At 33.5% G+C, this 17,608-nt stretch overlaps 1 protein-coding gene across 2 annotated transcripts; it reads left to right on the forward strand.

The window, feature by feature from the left end:
• The first annotated feature begins 225 nt into the window (after nt 1-225).
• On the forward strand, nt 226-14,824 carry LOC125659507 (H/ACA ribonucleoprotein complex subunit 1-like). 2 transcript variants are annotated; one of them, XM_056148510.1, is made up of 8 exons: nt 226-357; nt 3,755-3,871; nt 3,926-4,110; nt 5,418-5,579; nt 5,727-5,998; nt 6,377-6,431; nt 9,835-9,900; nt 12,939-14,824. In XM_056148510.1, exons 1-8 carry the CDS (start codon nt 324-326, stop codon nt 13,002-13,004), a joined length of 957 nt encoding a protein of 318 aa, XP_056004485.1. In that variant the 5' UTR covers nt 226-323; the 3' UTR covers nt 13,005-14,824. The 2 variants fall into 2 exon arrangements, with proteins under 2 accessions (XP_056004485.1, XP_048747148.2); XM_048891191.2 differs by having other exon boundaries at nt 3,755-4,110.
• Nucleotides 14,825-17,608: the final 2,784 nt, after the last annotated feature.

Here is a 17,608-nt window from a genome sequence, read left to right on the forward strand (position 1 = left end):
AGAGTGTTGAAAATTCATAAGAAATGAAATGAACAAAATTATTAGAGTGATTTCAATATATCAAAATAATTATATAAAATCATATGTTCCTTTTAAGTGTATAGTTACTATAACTTATTCATGGGATATTTACTTATTTTAATTAAAATTTCGTGTGATACTGTTTTAACACATCTTGATATTTTTCTTGAATGAATGAAATAGATCGGGATCGAAGTTTCAAATATCGTAATGACACACAAGCGCCATCTAGTGAGAGGTTGAAATGAGACGCGGTTTATGATACACTTTTTCATATTCTGGACAGAGTTTGTTGACTTGAAATGGAGGCAGTAGAGAAAATAGACATGTCATTAGGTACAGTTTATATTATTAAATTACATTTAACATTCTACAGAAGAAATCTTCACGCACAATTGACATGAACATTAGACTTTAACCGAATTGAGCTTCTACATGTTTGATTCAGACTCTGAATCAGAGCATGGCGAGATGCGGTGGATTATATTGATTAACAAATAAAATTTTAAAGAGGAAGGAAAGGAAATGAGTTTATGATTGTTTAGTGATGTGACCATTTAGTTAGCATAAGGTTTTGACAGGTTGGGAACACTTCCCCTATAGCGAGATATTCTCGCTAAAACGCGATTATCCCTCTAGCGAGAGTAAATATATCCCGTACAACCGAGAAAAATACTCGCGGAGTACATCTCTTCGTGATTCACGTAAAAAGAAGAAAAAGTGCTAAAATGTCTGATACTTCAGCAAATATATTAATCAAAACAAAAGCACTCACAATGTGTATTGGATTTCAGACTGCTTCCCTCTTACGCAGCAACTTTAATATGCAATTTCATGACTATGTTGTCAATTTCATAAAAACAATTCGCATCATGTTGAGTGCGTGTCGCACTTATTCAGCATTGCACGGGATTTGCCATTATTTTCAATAAAGACACCAAAACACCTGTTTATGGTAATGTTTATTTCTTGCTAAAGAGGGATAATCGCGTTTTAGCGAGAATATCTTGCTATAGGGGAAGTGTTCCCAACCTGTTTGATCCAGAACAGGGCTTGTAAGTGACAGTAACTACAAATATAACCTTTAATTTAAGTCAGGGTTGGGCGGTTAAAACCGTCCCCGGTTTTAACCGTCCCGGTCAATACTCCCCAAGTGGTCAATACTGGTCAATTGTGATTTAAACTGTCCATTTTCCTATTTTTGTACGTTTCTTGCAAAGATAAAGATAAGTTAAGTCTTTTCATTATATGGATCAATTGTTGATTAATATTTTTCATTAGATAATCTAATGTAATTTCATAAGTTTAATATATTTGGTTTGCTGAAACTGACCGAAATATCGTCAGTACCTACCAGAGGGTCACAGTTCTATAGCATAGCTTGACGATTGGAGACGGACCTCTTAATACATGTACCTGGACAGATTAAGAATAAAAGGTAGCTGGACATTACCTGAGAACAGGAAGCAGAGTTGACAGGTGTTAATAAGCATAGGCTGGGACCAGAGATGACCAGTGTGCCTGTTATTGTTATGAAAACATCACCAACCAACCCCCTCAAATGTTTATTCAACAGTTAAAATGAAGATTTATGAAACAATACTTATAGGTAGTTCTTGTTAAACTAAGGAATTTGAACAGAAACTTTTACATCTTCCCCAATACGGAAGTTCCAAGTTCCCCAAGAGTTATTTCCGTTTGTCGAACTCTTCCATAAATTATGACGTAAAATATGATGACAGTGGGTACATTTGCTAATTACTATCATTGTATTATTTCTTAAAAGATGATATCCAGAGTTTCTGAGACCATCCTATCTCAGGGAAAAGGCAACTTTAGTGAGTTTATGAGTATTGGATAACAAAATGGCTCAAACAAATATTGTTAATTGCCATCTTTCTTTGATAAAAGCATCACTCATGTAGAAGAGGAAACGAATAATGATTCAATAGCCAATTTGATGATCTTATTCAAACAAATTATGCTTGATATGGCCAGAATATGCATACCAGTGATTGATATAAACAAAAGTTACACTTTTATTACATTAATCGTATGTAATCGTTATGTACAATGCCAGTCTACGATATAAAGTATACATTGTGTACCCACCATACGTCATAAAATGCGAAAGAGTTCGACAAAGGGAAATAACTTTTGGGTAACTCGGAACTTGCGTATTCAACAGAGTCATTTGTACATAATTTATTTAATGTTATGACATAAGTATATTATAAACTGATAGTGCATGTTATGAATTACAGTATTTACCATAATGGTCACTTAAACATTTAAAATAAATAACACAAGACTATAATGACCAAATAATCTTCAATTGACCAGTATTAACCAGTATTGACCGGTTTTAACCAGTATTGACCACCGTCCCGGTCAATACTCATATTGACCACTTTCTTGCAAACCCTGTTTTAAGTTGGTTGCTGAACAGCTTTTCACCATCTTGCTCAGGTGAAGGTATGATAATAAAGATGTTTACACTGCAGCAAACTGGAGTGCTCAGAGGAAAAATGAGAAGTGTGTCCCATAACCTCTATGCTACCCAGAAATCCTTGTTTTGAAATGTTACATGTATTTATGTCCACTCTAGAAAACCTAACAGATTATTGAAAATATTTTGTCTATAGGGTTGAACAACACAGGCATCGTAACGACTTGTTTTGACTCCAGACATTCAAATAGTCTGACAGTTCTTAACTGTTTTCTGTCATAGGAAATTTTTGTTGAAACGAATGAAATTTTGTTGAACAATGTCTTTCATCTGTCTTTTATTCTCATTGCCTTTGTCTTATCATCAGTAGTGAATTTTAGTGGCCACAAAGAAACTAAGTGCTTTTAAAATGTAAACACAATTTCAAGATGCAAAGTAAATGTTTTGATGATTCAGATTTCTAAATAGGGGTGGGACAATACTCTTTCTAGCCGATCTGATACTTATAACGATACTTGACACCTGATACAATACATATCACAGTACTTGGTATATAAGTAAAAACTAGAGAAAAAAAAGGATTTCAAATTTATTCAGTTCAAAACAAAACGGAAAAAAATATCACTCGTTTCAGCTTGCGTTAGAAATAGAAGTATTATTATTGAATCATGTTAACTGAAACAAGACTACATGTGTCATTATATTTACAGTTTTAGAAGCTAGTAAAAGTGATTCAGACTAGTATATTTTGCCAACACTAGCCCAAATCATTTGCTTGTCTTATATAGCAGTTCCAGCATCTGCAACAATATAAAAAGATTTATTATATACCCATCAATGTTTTGTTTTTTGATACTGTTGATTTCACAGAGTGTGATTCGGTTTTTCAGATCGTCACACTGGTTTTTTGATTCCGTATCAGTATCCTCTGAGACTGATGACATCACAATACATCAACGCAACATTTTTTGTGTGGAAATTATCACCGCGTCACAAACAAGACTTTGTACACAAAATATAATTTTACTTTGTGTTTTTGGTAATTTATACATTTATTATTTTATGAATGTGGATTTAAAAAATATATAAGGGGTATGTAATAGATTTATCATTGCTACAGTAACTTGATCTGAAGAGTTGGATCACATCTCGTTGACATGCGCAGAACATCATATCAAACTCAACTTCTCGTGTGATCTTATGATCTGCGCCTGTCAACTCGATGTGATCCTACTCTTCAGATTAAGTTAATGTAGTAATAATATCAATGTATTTTCATTTCAGATGACATTATTAAAATGAATAAAGTAAATAAAAGGGGACGAGGAAGAGGAGGGTCTGCCAATAGAGGAGGTGTAAGAGGGGGAAGTACAAACAGAAGAGGTGGAAGACGGGGGTCAGGTAGAGGTGGACGTGGCATGGGTTCAGGTAGAGGTGGGCGTGGCATGGGTTCAGGTAGAGGTGGACGTGGCATGAGAGGGTCTCCGGGGAACAGACGAGGAAACTACAACTCTGTTATTGACAGTGTGAAGGGGAGAGGACCTAACAAGTTCAAACAACTGAGGACCAATCTCGAGAGGAAAAGAAGAGGGAGGGGTGGCGCGGAAGTGAGCCCGCTGAACAGAGTGAACTCTTCTATGGTATGTATTGAATGTAATATCTTCTTTTACAATGATAATGAAGGCATCTACTCTGTATGTAAAACAAGCCAAATAGAAAATAAGTGGATGTGGTTATTATGTTAATTTGCAATTGGGAATAATTCAATTTTTCCGGAGGCTCAAGTGAGCTTTTCTGATCAAATTTGTCCGTTGTCTGTCGGTGTCATCGTTGTTGTAAACTTTTCACATTTTTATCTTCTCCAGAACCACTGGGTCAATTTCAACCAAACTTGGCACAAAGCATCCTTGGTTGAATTTTGTTCAAATGAAGGGCCATGCCCCCTTCAAAGGGGAGAATTGGGGTAGGGTCATTTAAAATTCTTCTTCTCAAGAACCACTGAGCCAAAAGAGCTAGGATTTACATGAAAGCTTCCTGACATAGTGCAGATTCAAGTTTGTTCGAATTATGTTCTCCGAGGGTAGGTTGGGGCCACAATAGGGGATCAAAGTTTTACATACAAATATATAGGGAAATTTATTTTACAAATCTTCTCAAGAACCATTGGGCCAAAGAAGTTGACATTTACATGAAAGCTTTCTGACATAGTGCAGATTCAAGTTTGTATAAATCATTGCTTTCAGGGGTAGGTTGGGGTCACAATAGGGACTAAGGTTTTACATGCATTATGGAAAGTCTTCAGATATGGGCCAAGGTGACTCAGGTGAGCGTTGCGGCCCATTGGGCATCTTGTTTCATTTCCCAATGCATTTAATTTTCAAAGGTGGTTGTTTGGGGAATGATTTTTTTGAAATTTGTGCAACCTTATCAATTCGTCAATTATCACAGAACCTTTTAAAGTCCATCATAAGGATAAAAATTGCAATATGACTGCAAAAGCCAGACCAGATTGAAAATGTCTATTCATGTTTCAAGAGTGGCAACTAACATGTGTAAAATGTTGACAGTGTCGGTAGAGTATTCATATGTCTTAAGTCTTTGTTCATGACAAGGAATTGATACAGGAACATATATTTCTTACAATATTTATATCAATAATTTGTATATGTACAGCTCGATAGAGTTGTATATAATGACTTGAAAAAAACTTTCTGTTGTCTTGAGTGTGGATTTGGAATACAGAGGGGGTGGGGCTAAGCAGATCCAAGAGATACAGTTCCACCTGACAGTAAAACGTAGACATGACCCAGTCTGTCGTGTCTGATCAATAGCAGAATAGACACGTCAACCATTGAAAGAGCAGACAAAGGTTCTGCTCTCAGTCTTGTAAGATGTTAGGTTGTTACTGTGACAATAAATTTAAATTGATTTTGTTTGAAATTCTTAGACACCAGAACAAAGGACACCAAGGCAGCAACAGGGTACATCCAATCTAGGACAGATCAAGTCCCAGGCTTTAAGTGCGCTTAGACAAGCGAAGCTGACTCTGGCGAAGATTTCAGCACGAGAGAAGAGGGAAAATGTGGTAAATCAGCGGAGAGGAATTCAGGTAGGATTTAGAGGACACCTGTTCAGCTTTTTGTTTAAGTCACCACTAACAGTGATGGGTAATTCTTTAACATAATACTCTTTACATGTTATTTCATTCAAGATAAAATTTGATTATTGTTATGCTAGAATTTATTAAATTTTTTAGACAAATGTGAACGAGAACCCTAGAAGACAACAATCCGTAAACAGAGGTGGTAGGGGCAGAGGAGGTCGTGGTGGTGGCCGCGGGGGAAGAGGTGGTGGTGGCCGCGGGGGAAGAGGTGGTGGTGGCCGCGGGGGAAGAGGTGGTGGTGGTGGACGAGGGGCTGGTGGTAGAGGTCGTAGGTGGCGAGGAAATGAAACAGAAATTAGCAGCAGCGGTGTGATCACAGTGAGTGTCCCCAACTCTCAGACACCTGGAAGTCAAAGGCAGAACAGGTCTGTATCTATCAAGCTGCTGTAGATGATATGGGGAAAATGTTATGTGACAGTCCTTTTTCTTTCATAATAGCCCCATATCCTAAATGGGCAAATTAAAAAATAAATATGTATTTACTCTAAAGTACATGTAGTGGAAAAAAGGGATGGAGCTTTTAAATTTCATTTGATATGGGACAAAATCCTTTTCAATGTGTCAGGACAAGAATTTCCTTACATACTGTATCAGGATTTCCATGGCCTATTTGTATGCTGAATAATGATGTCCCTATTTAGGAATATTAAAGTGAACATGTTCAGGAATGTAAAGCTTTGAGATTTGAACATTTACATCTTTTATTAGTTGTCCATTACTGTGGATGTTATTTTCTGTTACAGACCCAGAATCAACAGAAACAAACTTAGTACATCAAACGTTCCTCAAGAAATACTTGTAAGTCTATGGCGTTTAAATGATTTATTTGTTGCATTTTTGGTGATATCTTTCTAATGGTTTCACTATATTGTGAAAGTGTCACATGATGTACATGCATTGTGACACAAGAAAACTATATCACAGTTCAACATTCTAAGATGCACCTTAAAGACACTTATATCGTTACAAATGATTTTTATACGCCTGTCAAAGATGGGACATATTATGGTATGGCACTGTCTGTCTGTCTGGACCTGTACAGTAGACAAAATGCAAAATGAACCATAAGCTCCAAGATCTTACAACTTGATGCATTTAATCACCATGATGAGAGGAAGATGACTATTGTTTTTCAAGGTCAATGTTGTATCAGTTAATAGGAAAAACTTGTGGGCAGAATACAGACCCGAGTATTGGGGTTAGGACCGTCAAGCTTGGTACACATACTCCTCATGTCACGTGGAGGATGCCTATTGTTTCTCAAAGTTGTAGTATCACTTAGTAGAAAAGCATTTCCAGTACTGATACAGATATTGCCCTGAAATTTAGTCACAAGTTTCCTCTCAGAGGAATATAAGTTTGGTTTGCATTTCAGCTGGATTGGTGTACCATTACCTACTTTAAGGGTGAAAGTAAGTAAAACAGTTTTCCAGATTTTTTTCATTATGAATACATCAGGTATTGACCTGAAATTTTGTCACAATCTCCCTTTCAGAAAAATACATAGTTTGGTCACATTTGAACTTGATTGGTGCACTGTTACCTAACCTAGGGCTAAAAGTAGGTCAGATAGTGTTCTGGACTTTTTCTCATCATTGATACAGATGTTGCACTGACATTATGTCACAACCTCCCTCTCAGAGAAGTACATCATCAGTTCACATGTCCGATGGATTGGTGCACCATGACCTACTTTAAGGCTTTTCTATTTGGAATGTTTATGATATCACTTCAGAGTACACAATGGATATTTGTTGCACCGTTTGCGGTACTCTTGTTTAGGTTGATCTTGGGTGTGTCTCCTTTGATATGATGCCACTTTGTAAACATTACATGTACATGTAGGTGTAACATAATGTATATTCGAATTCTAAGATATTTATTTTGAAAAACTTCAAAAAAGATTAGTCCCATGAGTGACTCAGATGACCCATTGTTATCCGTTTTCTTCCATTCATCAATTTAGTAGTGCATCAGTCATAAATTTCTGAAGTTTTGGCCATGATAAATGGAAGTAATGCATAACTCAACTAACGATATGGGGCCAGAGTTGATGGCTGCTGTGGGAAAAAAAATCTTTTAAAACAAAAATTTCAGTTCTTTGTACCTGCACTTTTTAAGATTGATCAGATCATTGATATTGATCTATATTATATGTATGTGTGTGAATGTAGGTGGAGGGTTTTGTACTTGTGGATGTATAGAACATCTAAATCTATAAAAAATTGTTTCATAGCAAAATTCAGCAAAAATTGTATGTAAACCTCATTACAATATTGTCACATCTTCAAATAATCCTGTTATCAATCATATTTGTGTATTTGACCTTTGTATTTGGGAGAGGGTCTACGTAGGCTATGCCTGTTGACTGATCCTATTGAGTTTCTCAATAAAATATGTTTAAATTAAATCATGGCCCCAGAGGCTAGGGTATGGGATAAAATTGGAATTCAAAGTTTTACATGTTAGAGGATATCTAGGAAATTTGACTAAATTCTTTTCAAGAGTAGCAGGGCTACACTTTGTGTAGATTTCATACAAGGAACATCCAGATTTACATATAATATGTGTGTTACATCCTACATTAAGGTCAGTGTGAATTTTAATTAAGATGATATGGCCATATATGTCATAACCCTTTCTGGGTTCATACAGATTTGAGTCCTAAAATCAGCAAACTTTCCCTATTGGTACATCTGTAGAGAAATGTGAAATGCAGCTTAGAATGAGGTCAATGTCTATAAAGTAAAACTTTGTTTTAAGGGAGGTAAGCCCTTCAAATGTTAAAGTATTGCAATAATCTTATTCAAAAATGATTAAATTGAAAATTCACTTTGTTTTCCTCATAAAATATAACTATAAATAATTTAAAAAAATAATGTACAATATTGTACTCCACAAATAAATGATTAAAAAATACTGCAGAAAGACAAAGAATTCATACAATGGATAAGAGTAATTCCCCTTGTCCCATAGGAATAATTATCTAAGCCATGGTGTTTCAAGGATTTCAGTTGGACGTGCAAAGATTGTTTTGATAATTGTTTCTGTTAAGTTCAAGATTCATGAATGGAATATAATATAAGGAGGCTGTGGAAATGATTTGCCACTCCTTCACTTATGGGTCATTTTGTTGTACAACCAAAATTGTTAAATGATTCATACCATGTGAAAAAGATTATCAAACTTCATGTAGTAAGAATATGTATAACATTTCTGTAGTCATTTGAACAATTGAAGAGATATAGTGGCAAATCTGTTGCAATAGGCATCTAGGGATACTACAAGAATGTTTCAGAGATCCTTTGGTAATAATCATTATGGTTGGTAGTATAAATTTACTTTGTAAGAAATCTCAGTCGGTCATTTACAAATGCCGACCAATAATCATACAACATACACTTTCTCACTGGTCGATCCATGACGTAATTGGTTAACACATTTCAAACAGAGGTCATGCTGAGATGACCTTGTATGGGGAGATGTTAGATCTTGTATTGAAGTGTATCGTAGAAGAGCGGATTTACAAGTCTACTTTTAATTCGATGGAGTCTCAAGCTAATATCAAATTTTACATTATATATGAATATAGTAAAAATATCTCTTTAAAAAATTTCATCTCCTGAACAGCAATGCCATGATAGGAATTTTTGATATTAAAACATGCTATGTTGTGTGAATTCAAGTTCTGTTAAGTCATGGATGGGGTCATAATATGAAGTCAAACATTTTTCTTGAAAATTTAAAGGATAAAAAAATCTTACAATAATCTTCCAAAGAATAATAGGGCCAAGGTAACTCCAAGTGGGCATTGTGGTTCAAGGGTCTCTTGTTTTAAGGAGATATACCTAGATTATGAAATGAGTAGCATACAATTTTCACATTGATGCAATGCAAATAAGTTCAACCATAGCTCCTTTTACTAGGAAAAAGATAACAATAATTAAAGGTCACTTATTTTATTACAGATTTACTAGGAAAAGGATAAAAATTAAAGCGTTTCTTTTTTTTGAAATACAGCTTTGAACTGTTTTTCAGGTGGACACATGGTTTTATTTTTTCTTTCTACATTTGTTGATGAATTGTGATATAGATGGTTATAAATCAGATTTAGGGTTCCCCATATATAAACTTTGATCTTCAGAATTTTGTCTTTCCGATTACACTTGATATAACTTTGATACTTTTGTCATTCTTTCAGAACTTGAAACCATCAGGAGGAAGACAGAATTACAGAATAAATCAAGAAATATTCAGCAGAAGCTCAGTAAGAGACTTAGATCTATCTTTATGTCTCCCTTTTGAAAGGAAAAAAATGCTTTGTAATCTTTTTTCTCAAAGTCTTGTCCGTTGTATAAATTCTACTTGCAACACAAGTAGTTGAGGAAAATAGAGGTGCACCTCTCCACCTCTCAACTTTTGTTCTATCTTCATGGAAGAACATCAGTGAAGTACCTGGGTTATCTGTTTCACTGTCTGTAGCTGAAATAGTGAAGTGCACCTTTAATGAATCAAACAACAACTATCTCACATGCAATTTCAATGAAAAAATGAATTTCTTTTTTGTAAATACATGAGGGTATGAACTGCAGCGCTTCATGCTGGCGTACTTTAAAAAAAATTCCTGAAGTGCTTAATAAAGTATGCTGTTGTAAAGTGTCTAACTTCATATCCTAATGTATTTTTAAAAATGAAATTTATTTCTTGTTCATTATTTTACATGTAGTCACATTTATTTCCATCAAAATCTGATTTGTGGCTATATTGATGAAAGATCCGTTATTAAGAAAATGCTTTACAACAAAGCACATGTATTGTACATGCTAATGTTTAAAATGCACTAAATCGAAATTACCCAGAATGAATTAAACTGACCTATATTACGATTTTAACAATATCGGGATGCATCATTTTGTTCAATATTGATGAATTGGTTTGACCTTTGGCTACAGGTGATATCTTTTTAAGGAGCCTTGATAAAGCTAATAAATGTGAGGGGCCAATATTGAATCCTTGGTCTAGGTCATGAGTCTGGGATCACTAGTATGGCTTGTGCAAAGGACTTGTATTTGATGATGGGCTTAATGGGTCTTATTTCGGGTCAAATCTGGGGTTGCAACACTGATATTAATCTTTGTAAGAGATAGGGAAGAGATAGGGAATCGGGTAAACATTGTTTCAGATACCCGATTGTCCTCTTTTTAAGGTGTAACTATATATTTTATTTATGGCAGATAGTAAAGATAAAAGCACTAAACAAATAATACAGATGAGTGTGCAGCTGGATATTGAATTTATTTTAATGAGTTTGATAGGATTTTAAAATGTATTTTCATGAGTGTACAGTGTAATAGGAAATGAAAATTTAATTGAAAAAAAAAATGTTTAACAATTGAAATAAATTTCAGTCAGAAAATGCATAGGTTTATCTATAATGATAAGTTCCTTGTACATGTATATAAATTTATCTTATTTTTCAGTGAATATGATGTACGATGTATAATCTAAAATATATTATGAAATGAATCCTATTTAGTACCAGTAATTAATTCAAATTGTACTAAAATTTCAGTTGTTTGCTCTCATGATTTACCTTACGTTACCTACCAGGGTGGGACTAAATTCAGAGTTTTAAGTGTTTTGTAGGAGTACATAATATAATAAATGTATATATAGGAAACATTTCTTTCAAGAACCACAAATTCACAATCTGCCATGTTAATATGCAGGTATCTTATGTACTATGTAGATACACATTTGTTCAAACCATCATTTCCCAGGATCTGGAAAAGATCAGGTTTAAGAACTACAGGGATATAATCTGTCAAATTAATACACAAACATCCTCGAACCACGACACCTACAGAAATAATGGGGAAACTATTTTTTTCCCCAAGTTTATGTAATACTTTTGATAATGGCATGTAGTGTAGATTCATGCTAGGAAGTCTGTGACTCCTGAAAACACGATGGGGCAACAATAAGGGTTTGAAATTCATAAAAAAGAATTTTTTCTAAAGTTTTCTCAAGAACCACAAAGGCACAATCTGATAAGTGTCTTGTAGTGTTTAAGCCATGTCTGCGACAAGGATGAAGCCACAAGTTTAACATAGGAAGTGTATACAAAAGATCTTTCTTTATGAATTCTTCTCAGGAACCACAGTGGTACAATTTGTTAAAGGAGTAGGTACAGTTTCTAAAGTCATTTGGCCCAAAATATCGATGATTTCACTTGGAGCTTAAACCCTGACATTGAGATAAGGAATAGATTAGCAAACCCAAAATCCGCTCAGTTTGATCAGCAAAATGATTTGTGTCATATGACGAGAGCTAGAAGTTGGCATAAAATTGCAGAAATGCCATTTTCAATTAAAATAGCCACAAATTCAGGGGGTTTTCCTTTCAGAAAACATACAGCGCATGCGTCGAGCAAATTCATATTCAAGTATGTTTTTCATCTTAAAATAATACACAATATATATCATTTTCATTTTGCTCGACAAATGCGCACATCTTTTCCTGAGCAATAATAAGTATGATATTTGGCAGTTTTCAGGCTTATTTTGAAAAAAAAGGCGGGAAATGTCTTATTCATGATGTCATAATGCCATCCAATTAGGAATACCATAATGATTTTGTTGACATAGTATACCTGGCATATATTTTACTTTCTTAAAACGCTGATTAAAGTTAATTCCAGACACAGTTTATAGAGAGAAATTTTTTGGGCCTTTTCATGTATACATTCGTACCTTGTTCTTAGTATAAAAGCATCCTCATGGTTTGTTTATTATATTTTGTTCAGACTCCAGGGTAGGGGGACCACAATACAGATTATAAAAATAATAGTGTCCCAAACTTAGGATTCTTTATTCCTGTATGAACAAGATGTGACTCAGGTGAGCCGTAAGGCCAGTGGTCCTTTTTTGTCATCTCAACACCTTTTAAACTACTTAGACTTGTTCATATTTACTTCACTTGAGAGCTTCAACAAGCTTCATTGTAAAGTGTCTTTTCAAATTTGACTTTTTTAAAAGTCAAATTGGCCACAATTGAACTAAGCCATGCTTGAGGGTATGGTGTTTCACAAAACATTTGTTTCAAACATGTTAGAAAAGGTCAGTTTATGATTAGCTACATGTGAAAGATTTGATTTTAAGAAGTACATGAATTTATGAATTAGGGTCAATGGTATTGCTTAGTATTGGCAGGTGCTTGGAGTGTTCCAATGCTGTTCTTAAGAGGTTGTATTTAAATGTTCAGATGTTGTTGTGGAGGACTATACAGTGAACATATCTTTTACAGACAGGAGTGAACCTCAGTGACCGCTTTGCCTCAGAAACATCAGGAGATAGACGTGTGTTTTTATGATACAGGCACACTTTTTGTCAACATCATCAAGTTTCACGCCAAGCCCGTCCCCTTTTTAAACCAAAACTTAACATTTCTGAAGTCCAAATGATAGTGGAGTTTTTCATGTATTAGGTATACAATATTTCGGTAAATTAATTGCAAACCTATTTGCTAATAATTCATATAATTCAATTTCATACAGATGTCAGAGATTTTTTAATTGCAATTTTTTTTTACGGGGTTATCTCCCCTCAATATATTTTGGTATACATTTTAAAGTTTGAATAAAACTCACACCCATTTGACATGTTTTACTTTCATTTTGCAAGATTAGAAGACTGTGATTTTGGTACTTGTGTATGTAAGAACTATGCAATATAAGAGTTTTTTTTTTAATATAAATCATTGTTATGAAATTGCACTTCAGTAGAGAAAGAAATGTGTGATGCTCTATAAATTTATGCTGTTGACGTGGAATAAATGTTTTCATGATATATATACACTTTGTAGCGTGTGAATATGTATGGAAGGATCCAAGGTTTTGTAACTTCCAATATAAACAAAATATTGCAAAAAATTGTAAAACTACTTTTTCATTATGTATCATTGTTAGAGAAATACTTGTAGTTTTGATGCAGAGAATACTACTGTACTATGCTGAATGTTTCAGCTTGAACATGGATTTGATATTACTCTATACTCTTAGATTAAGGGGGGTGCTATTTTGTTTTTAGTCTGTCTGCAACCTTTGTCATAACTTAAAAACCATGCCATTTAGAGACTTAATACTTTGTTTTACAATTCAAAGGTATGTGACCGGCCATACTTGTACATGTACTTATACAGCTTAGCTTGTCCCCATTGAATTTCATCATGTTCAGGGGCATAGCATTTTACAAACATATATTTCTTTATTAAAAAGTACATTGCAGTTTATAAGGGTTTTTTGTGCCCACCAAAAGTAACAGACATGCTTTTGTTTGAAAGCTGAGAACATTGATGTAAGAATTAAGGTGCATTTTAGTTCTTATTTCCTAATTTGATGAAAATGATCTGGATTCAGAATGAGAAAGTCAGTTTTCCTATTATCTGTACTTTGACATCAAATGGCCATTTTTCACAGACTAACTTTCAGAAAACATTGAATGCAAACTTGTGCAAATTTTTAAATCGATACTTTTGATAGTAAAATTTTGTTTGTCTGAAGATGCACTCTGTTCACAAAAATTAGTATTTTTAAAATTAAATGGAAGTCAGATCAAGAAATTATGTTACTTTTAATTACATTTATTCCAGATGACTGTAAATATTAGAGACAATATTTGAAACTGTACTGAACTTTTAAAAAAAAATGAAATGATATTTTATGTTACGAATTTGAGTTTTACAGATGCCAATCAGGCTATTATCATGTCTGTATGTATTTAGTTCTTTAGTTGCTAAGTAAATTAAATGATTGTGGGTATTTTACTGGACTATTGATGAAGGGGATATTAGTTCAACTTTGTAGTCAGTCACTGATGATTTATGTGTAATTAAAGGGGGAAGAATTGTAAACACATATTTAATAGTACATCTTTGAGTTTTAGAATTTTATTTTAAAGACCAATAAAGTTTTGGGTGGACAGAATATGTAAAATATATCTACATTATGATATGTATATTTGGGAAGAGTAGAGTAGGTTGTTTGTTTTAAGTTAATTTAGTTACTGTCTTAACATGCATGTGTATCTCATTATATATATATACATGTATATATAGTATATCCTTTACTATGAGTTTATGACATGCTGTTAAAATGACTGAAAAGTAAAATAAAATATTGTTTTGTAAAAGTATTCATTGTATTTATTCTATCACAGCTGTCGTGTTGGCCCAGTGGCTAGATCATTCAGTTTGTGACCACAAGGTCATGGGTTTGAGCATCACAACTATCTTGGCGGAGAGGTCATGGGTTTGAGCATCACACCTATCATGGCGGAGAGGTCATGGGTTTGAGCATCACACCTATCTTGGCGGAGAGGTCATGGGTTTGAGCATCACACCTATCTTGGCGGAGAGGTCATGGGTTTGAGCATCACACCTATCATGGCAGAGAGGTCATGGGTTTGAGCATCACACCTATCTTGGCAGTGTCAAACCTAAGACATAGGTAAAAAGGTAGGTAGTCGACATGCTTGGCATGTAAAAGCGAGTTTGTCTTTAAGACGAGACTGTAGAAGCTTAGGTCCTGTGTCAGAACCATCAATGGTGATGATGCGATACATTGTATCTGTAAAAAATTCCGAAATGGATGTAAAACCAACAAAATCTAAGCCAATCTAATTAAAATGTGATCCGCTCACGTATATCACTACACAAAGCAGATCAAAGGATCTTATTTCAATTGGATTGAATTAAAGCTGTCATCTCTAAATGTAGGTATGGTAAATTTAATTGGGTATAGTAATGTAGAATGTATGTACAAGTTGGTTGAATTTTTATCTACGTGAGCAGGTAGTGTTAGCTGGACATCTGCATGTGTATGTTTATCAAAGTTTCATTCTTCAGAATTTTTAAAGAACCGCTGGGCCATCTGTATTCTAACTGGAATGTGCAATTAATTTAAGCTATTATGTATTTGTTTAGTAAAAATCATTCTTTAGTGAAGAGGATTCAAAATGTTCAAATGTAGGTCAAGCTTCTACCAAAATACTAAACAGCACCTTATTCTTAGTTTGTACAAAATACTAAACAACACCTTATTCTTAGTTTGTATAAAATACTAAACAGCACCTTATTCTTAGTTTGTACAAAATACTAAACAGCACCTTATTCTTAGTTTGTACAAACTACTAAACAACACCTTATTCTTAGTTTGTACAAAATACTAAACAACACCTTATTCTTAGTTTGTATAAAATACTAAACAGCACCTTATTCTTAGTTTGTACAAAATACTAAACAGCACATTATTCTTAGTTTGTACAAAATACTAAACAGCACCTTATTCTTAGTTTGTACAAAATACTAAACAGCACCTTATTCTTAGTTTGTACAAACTACTAAACAACACCTTATTCTTAGTTTGTACAAAATACTAAACAACACCTTATTCTTAGTTTGTATAAAATACTAAACAGCACCTTATTCTTAGTTTGTACAAAATACTAAACAACACCTTATTCTTAGTTTGTATAAAATACTAAACAGCACCTTATTCTTAGTTTGTACAAAATACTAAACAGCACCTTATTCTTAGTTTGTACAAACTACTAAACACCTTATTCTTAGTTTGTACAAAATACTAAACAACACCTTATTCTTAGTTTGTATAAAATACTAAACAGCACCTTATTCTTAGTTTGTACAAAATACTAAACAGCACCTTATTCTTAGTTTGTACAAACTACTAAACAACACCTTATTCTTAGTTTGTACAAAATACTAAACAACACCTTATTCTTAGTTTGTATAAAATACTAAACAGCACCTTATTCTTAGTTTGTACAAAATACTAAACAACACCTTATTCTTAGTTTGTATAAAATACTAAACAGCACCTTATTCTTAGTTTGTACAAAATACTAAACAGCACCTTATTCTTAGTTTGTACAAACTACTAAACACCTTATTCTTAGTTTGTACAAAATACTAAACAACACCTTATTCTTAGTTTGTATAAAATACTAAACAGCACCTTATTCTTAGTTTGTACAAAATACTAAACAGCACATTATTCTTAGTTTGTACAAAATACTAAACAGCACCTTATTCTTAGTTTGTACAAAATACTAAACAGCACCTTATTCTTAGTTTGTACAAAATACTTGACAGCACCTTATTCTTAGTTTGTACAAAATACTAAACAGCACCTTATATTAATTTGTACAAAATACTTGACAGCACCTTATTCTTAGTTTGTACAAAATACTAAACAGCACCTTATTCTTAGTTTGTACAAAATACTAAACAGCACCTTATTCTTAGTTTGTACAAAATACTAAACAGCACCTTATTCTTAGTTTGTACAAACTACTAAACAGCACCTTATTCTTAGTTTGTACAAAATACTAAACAACACCTTATTCTTAGTTTGTACAAAATACTAAACAGCACCTTATTCTTAGTTTGTACAAAATACTAAACAGCACCTTATTCTTAGTTTGTACAAAATACTAAACAGCACCTTATTCTTAGTTTGTACAAAATACTTGACAGCACCTTATTCTTAGTTTGTACAAAATACTAAACAGCACCTTATTCTTAGTTTGTACAAAATACTAAACAGCACCTTATTCTTAGTTTGTACAAAATACTAAACAGCACCTTATTCTTAGTTTGTACAAAATACTAAACAGCACCTTATTCTTAGTTTGTATAAAATACTAAACAATACCTTATTCTTAGTTTGTACAAAATACTAAACAGCACCTTATTCTTAGTTTGTATAAAATACTAAACAACACCTTATTCTTAGTTTGTACAAAATACTAAACAGCACCTTATTCTTAGTTTGTACAAAATACTTGACAGCACCTTATTCTTAGTTTGTACAAAATACTAAACAGCACCTTATTCTTAGTTTGTACAAAATACTTGACAGCACCTTATTCTTAGTTTGTACAAAATACTAAACAGCA

Source organism: Ostrea edulis, chromosome 9, assembly GCF_947568905.1.
Source record: "Ostrea edulis chromosome 9, xbOstEdul1.1, whole genome shotgun sequence".
NCBI lineage: Eukaryota > Metazoa > Mollusca > Bivalvia > Ostreida > Ostreidae > Ostrea > Ostrea edulis.

Coding starts and splice junctions, on each gene's coding strand:
- LOC125659507 (XM_048891191.2), top strand. CDS start 324: ATGGAGGCAGTAGAGAAAATAGACATGTCATTAG. Junction 6,432..9,834: donor ACGTTCCTCAAGAAATACTT/GTAAGTCTATGG, acceptor TCATTCTTTCAG/AACTTGAAACCATCAGGAGG. Junction 9,901..12,938: donor AAATATTCAGCAGAAGCTCA/GTAAGAGACTTA, acceptor TATCTTTTACAG/ACAGGAGTGAACCTCAGTGA.